The sequence below is a fragment of the Condylostylus longicornis genome, unplaced genomic scaffold, assembly GCF_029603195.1.
Source record: "Condylostylus longicornis isolate FDR11 unplaced genomic scaffold, ASM2960319v2 ptg000046l, whole genome shotgun sequence".
Classification (NCBI taxonomy): Eukaryota; Metazoa; Arthropoda; class Insecta; order Diptera; family Dolichopodidae; genus Condylostylus; species Condylostylus longicornis.
In genome coordinates, this window is record NW_026578015.1 from 2228261 (window position 1) to 2234260 (window position 6000).

Sequence of the window (6000 nt, forward strand, 5' to 3'; positions counted from 1 at the left end):
CATATTATCACCATAATTTGTTATTGTATTCTCATTAAACATTTGATATTTATCTGATTCTTGTAATGGTGGTCCATATTCATTAAATGGTTGATTTGGTGTCATTGATGGTAAACCATATTCTAATTCTGGTAATGATGGTGGTGGTGTCATTATTTTTTCTGATTCAATCACCTCAGTTTCTATATTAACATCTTTTTCTTTTTCTGCTTCAGTTGTTGTTGCTGGCGATGAACTTGATTCTGGTTCTGGTGTTGTTGTAGTATCAATTGATTTTGGAGTTGTTGGTTCAGAAATTTTTGTTTCTGTTGGTTCAACAACTTTTGTAATTGTTGGTTGAATAACTTGTGTTAGAACCGGTTGTATTTCATGTTGTTGTATTAAGGTTTGATGTGGAATTAATACTTTTTCATGTACTGGAACTTTAATAGGAACATATTCTTTTTGTATAACTGGAACTTCTTTAATTAGAGTTCGTGTAACAGGATATGGTTGTGGTAAATAAAATGGAACTGGTTGTTGAATAATTACAGGTTCTGGAATTTCTTTTTCAGTTGTAGTTTCTACATGTTTACCAAATCTTCGATTCCAAAGTAATTTAAATATTTGTACTAAAAGATTTTTTGAAGGTGGTTTTTCTGTAATAACTGCAGTTGTTGTTGTAGATGGGACTGTTTCTAATTTATGATGAGCTAAATATACTGATTGATCATGTCCATGAGTTGGATATAATACTTGCGGATGATAATTATGATGATATAAACTTAATGGTAAACTAGCTAAGGTAACATTAATGAATACCAAGATAATTAAAATCTAAAAAAATAAAAATTATTAATAAAAATTAGTTTCCGAAATTAAACAATATTAATTTTCTAATATTTGACACTTACCGATTTATTAAATTTCAAATCCATTGTTATTTTTTTAATTGTGATTTTTTGTCAAAATTAACATTTTATATGAACTATAAAGGAAATAAAATTTTGCCTTAAATATAAAGTCCCCCTCTCCTTCCTGTATGCTAAATCGTATTTCTTTTTCTATTAAAATATTATTGAAGGTCTTTTAGGTTCGAAGGCCTTTTTTTTATAGACAGTAGTGCGAATTGGAATTTTCTCTAAAGAAATTTTATACATTCCCTATTTTAAATATCGCACGAAAACGCGAGTTAGTGCTTTAGGGTTTTTATTTTTTTATATTTTACTAAACGTGTTTTGACTATTGAATGCTAATTATTTTACGTTTCTCATATTTTCAAAAATTCTTTGCTTATTTTAAACAATCGTATAAAAGATATGGTGGAAAATCTGTTTCTAATGTTGTTGAAATTTTTGGAATTAAAACTACTTTTAATGATGGTAATTAATTTGTATGTTGAAAATTGTATAAGATACCGGAATTCCATTTAACGGGAACACTTATGAAAGTAATTATTTACTTATATAATATTATATTTAGTATATTAATGAACCTAAACGCTTTTAAAGCATGTCGAGATGCAATTAGTGGTATTGCATATATTAAAAAAGAAAGTGATTTTGCAAAAATTTTTGCCACCAGCAATAAAAAAAAAATGAAGGTTTTATTTTGTTTTCACTTTTAGAAATATATTTCTGTTATTGCAGAATTTAATGAACTACAATATTGTGTTATAAGCGTAACGCTAAGAGCACTTATTTTTGGGATACAATTATTTTTAGTTTTAAATATTAAAAATATTTGCTTTTTACGTTTAATAAACTATTCTGATTATCAATTAATTAATATTCTGATTATCAATTAATTTTATTCTGAAATTATCACGTAAAATTTATTATGAGTTTATTTTTAATTAATGATAATGGTTTTAAAATTTGCATGCTACGCTTTATTTAATTAATAAAATGGAATATTGTCTCATGTGTGGGTTTGTATTTAGTTTAGTAGAATTCGATCTCTGTTACTTGAACAAAAATATATTATCAAAATTATAGCACATTGAAGTTGCACATTGAAATTGGGTATATTGCCTCTCCAGGCAATTTTCCATTTGTATTATTATAAAACACTCGAAATAGTTTTTCATTCGTTCATGATATTTGACCGGATGTTTTTTGAATTTAGGGCCCGTACTTCTAATCTTAGATGTTTTTATATTTTAGCTCTTAGGATTTTCCATAAGCTACCTTTGACTTCGATTTCATTAGGATCGAGAATAATATTGAAGCTGTTCAAAAGCTGTTTTCCAAAAAAAAAAAACTTAGAATTTGGCTTTTTAGTATGGATCTTTTGCAAATTGAATTTATATCAAATGTTCTACACTAATTACTTGAAGCGTTACTTTAATTTTTATATTTAACATAGTTTGTATAATTGCTCATTAATTTTGAGGAAAACTTAATATTTAATCTTATATATTCCTAAACCACATTTAATATACAAGTACGTTCATATAATAAGTATGTATATTTAGCAATATATAAGACAAAAGGGTGCTAAGATAACAACAGCTATGCTTTTAAAAACTTAAATAGCATTGTTTTGCACTTTATTATTACGTTGGCAATGTGCAAAAAGAATAGAATTAGAAAGAAAAATGGTTTGTATCTATAACAAAAATTTTAATTAAATAATTTGTAGCTTTCGCAATAGAGGCGCAGTTTACGTTATGAAGAAATTATTTTTTTAAACAAATATATGAAAACTTTTATTTTTAATGTTCTTTAAACATTCTTTGCTTTATTTTCAAAAAAAAAAAAAATATTATTATAAATTTAATAATATAATTTAATTATTATTTATTTAAAATATTATAGGATTCCATATTGTCTTTATTTTTTTGTATTTTTTGGAACTTATTTAGTTCATTGCTTTTACAAATATTTTATATACATAATATAAAATTTTTACTTAAAATAAAAATAAGTCAAAATTAAACTTAAAAGAAAAAATATTAAAATATTTTATTTTTTTTTATCGACTGATTCACTATAATAAACTAAAATAGTTTCCGATTTTTAGTTCTTGCAATTATTTTCGGGTTGTTCTTCAAAAAAAAAAAAAATTATTTTTTAAACAATTATTTTTTATGCAACTTCACTTTGTACAACAGATTCTGCATCTGCTGATTTCGTTGATTGACTATCTTTTGATGGTGCTGTTAATTCTTTTTCACGTATACCCAACCATGGTAAACGTTTTTCTAATTCAGCACGATATTTTGGATGTGCAACAGCATAAACCCATGGATCAATACATGAGACAATTTTTGCAGCAACAGCTGGTAACATTGAAACAGATGGTGTTAAAAGTGTTCTATCACCGAATGCACCAGTTATTGCAACCCAAGCATATGGGGTCCATGAACATACAAATAATATTACAATACTAACAGCTGCTTTAGCTATTCTTAATTCAACATTTGTATCTTTAACTTGATTAGCTGATAATGATTTAACATTCATTTTACGTGCTTGTTCTTTTAACATTGCTTCATGATCTTTTACCTAAAAAGATTTTGAATTTTAATTTTTATTATAATATTTTAAATTAAAATCAGTTAATTTCTTTTTTTAATTAAATTTTTTATTACCTTCATAAATAATTTAAAATAACATATTATAATAATAGACATTGGAATTGCATAAGCCCAAATAAATAATGTCATTGTAAATACCCTAGTTTCACTATCTTCAGTTAAATAATCAAATGAACAAGTTGTTAGATATCCTTCTGCATTAATTATACAAAAAAGTAAATTAATTTGCATTATTAATCTGTATAATTATATAATTCCTTTAAATTTATACCAGGAATATATCTATTCCATATATGAACATATGGGAATATTGTAAATGGTGTTGCATAGAACCATGTAAATATAACTAAAAATGTTGCTTGTACATAATTTAATCTACCATCAATTGGACTTGATATAGTTCTAAAAAAAGTATAAAATTATATTAATTATTAGTATAATTTATATATTGATTTAAATATAATTTATTTAATTACCTGTATCTATCAAAAGCTATCATAGCATTTGTTATAGCAGCACCTTGTCCAGAAATGCTACCTAGTGCTGCATAAATATTACAAGCACTTTCAAATCCAACAATATATTCTACAGCAGAATTTACTAAAAACATTGGCATTTCTAACATCATCGCCAAATCGAATATTGCCAAATTTAATATGAATAAATTTGATGGTGTTCGTAAATTTTTTGACCTATATTTTATTATAATAAAATTAAATAATAATTTAATAAAGCAATTTTAAAATTTTTCTAATATACTGTAAAATTATTTTGTCAATATTCAAAAAGCAAATATATGGAAATCGATTTTTATCGCATAATCGATACTCGTCTTAGATTCTACCGATAATTTACCAACAGTTAGTGTTGTTGAAATTGTGTTCAATGAATCGAGATCAAATGTAAATTTGACTTATTCGTTTTAACTAATTATTTGGAATAAGGTAAACTAATGTCAGATCTGTTAGATGTTCTTTGGTTCATAATTAACTATTTAATTTCAATATTACTATATATATATGTCTACATATCTACATATATACATGCATACATTTAATAGTAATTGACAATTTAAACTTACGTTGAAAATATAAAAACGACTAATCCATTGCCTAATGATGATATTGTCATCATAAAAAAATAAACGATAAACATAAATAAATGATAAAAAAATGGTGGCGCTGCATATCCTCGCCAATGTGGATGAACTAAATGTAATTCTTCAACAGGAAAATTCCATCCTAATAATTTATGTTGTTCAGTGCTAAATTTTAATGAAAAAATAAATATAATAATAAATTAAATGTAGAATTTACTGTAAAATAACCATTTATAACCATTACATAGAAAGTTAATAAAATTAATTTAGATTTACCTGACTAATTTTTCAAATGTAATAGGTCCAATTTCATTATGATGTGTCGCGTTACCAAATATATTTGCCATATTTTTGGTTTTTTTTTCACTTGTTTTTTTATTTACCGATCATATATAAAATTAGCGTTTATATTAATTCAATCTACTAAATCCAGTAATCTGTAACCAGTTTAAATCTATATAAAGGACAATTTTGGTTTTTTTTTTTTGTTTAAAGGATAATGAAGGATTAAAATTAATAAGAAATAATTTACTTTTTGGTTACAGCTTTCTGTAAATATAGTAGGTGTTTGTCCGGTTCTAATTTCGTTAAAAAAATAACGAAATTTAATTATAAATTACCTTTATATAGTCTTAGAATAAATTCTATTCTTTTCTTTGTTTCTCTTTAAGGAAATTCTTAAAGGAATTAAAATTGTTTTAAAAATGTATTGAAAATGAAGACAAAATAAGAAGAATAAGAAGAAAATAGAAAATATTTGCTGATTTAGCGGAAAATTTTGTAAGTTTTTCTTCTTTTTTTTTTGTCTTTCATTCCTTATAAGAATAATGATGAGGTTCTAAAAGGTTATAATAGAATTTTAGCATAAGATTTTTTACATTCTTTTTTTTTTTTGAAAAGGTGCGATTTTGTATTCAAACATAGATATGACAAGAATTTTACTAATTCCTTTCTATTTTTATTTTATTTTTGTTTTTTTCTTGGTTTTTTAGATAATGGATTAGATATTTAAGTATTAAGTTTATTTTATAACGATTTGATATAGCTATGGATTTAAAGGTTATTTTAAACTTGAAATTATATGACAAGAATTTTTACTTGACCTTCATAAATAAAATCGATTTTAAATTGTTATAATAGTTTGTGGTTAAGATTTTTAAGAATTTGAAAATTTTTTTTTTTTTAAATTTTGTATAGAATTTAAATACCATTAAAGAGCATTGAACAATGTATATACAATTTGAAATCATATGGCAAGAGTTAAGTTTATCTGGCTTATTAAGAAATTACAAGGTATATAAGTGAGTTGAATAATTTAAATCTGTTGTAAATACCCATTCATATATATATTCATTAATATATGTATATAAAGAAATTATAT

General features: G+C 24.0%; 1 protein-coding gene across 2 annotated transcripts; it reads right to left on the reverse strand.

Annotated features, from left to right (window-relative positions):
* Window positions 1–2787: 2787 nt before the first annotated feature.
* LOC129610692 (opsin-3-like) lies at window positions 2788–5215 on the reverse strand. Of its 2 annotated transcripts, none has more exons than XM_055523341.1 (7): window positions 5152–5215; window positions 4896–5056; window positions 4602–4784; window positions 3997–4212; window positions 3792–3922; window positions 3575–3714; window positions 2788–3488 (listed from the first exon to the last, which is right to left on the reverse strand). In XM_055523341.1, the coding sequence occupies exons 2-7, from the start codon at window positions 4964–4966 to the stop codon at window positions 3069–3071; spliced, it is 1161 nt and encodes a 386-aa protein (XP_055379316.1). In that variant the 5' UTR covers window positions 4967–5056; window positions 5152–5215; the 3' UTR covers window positions 2788–3068. The 2 variants fall into 2 exon arrangements, with proteins under 2 accessions (XP_055379316.1, XP_055379315.1); XM_055523340.1 differs by having other exon boundaries at window positions 4896–5073.
* Window positions 5216–6000: the final 785 nt, after the last annotated feature.

Excerpts from the sequence above, each read along its gene's own strand:
- LOC129610692 (XM_055523341.1), bottom strand. The coding sequence starts at position 4,966 with ATGGCAAATATATTTGGTAACGCGACACATCATAATGAAATTGGACCT. Across the intron at positions 4,785-4,895 it reads ACATTTGAAAAATTAGTCAG|CACTGAACAACATAAATTAT; the intron begins GTAAATCTAAAT and ends ATTAAAATTTAG. Across the intron at positions 4,213-4,601 it reads GTCGTTTTTATATTTTCAAC|GTCAAAAAATTTACGAACAC; the intron begins GTAAGTTTAAAT and ends AATAAAATATAG.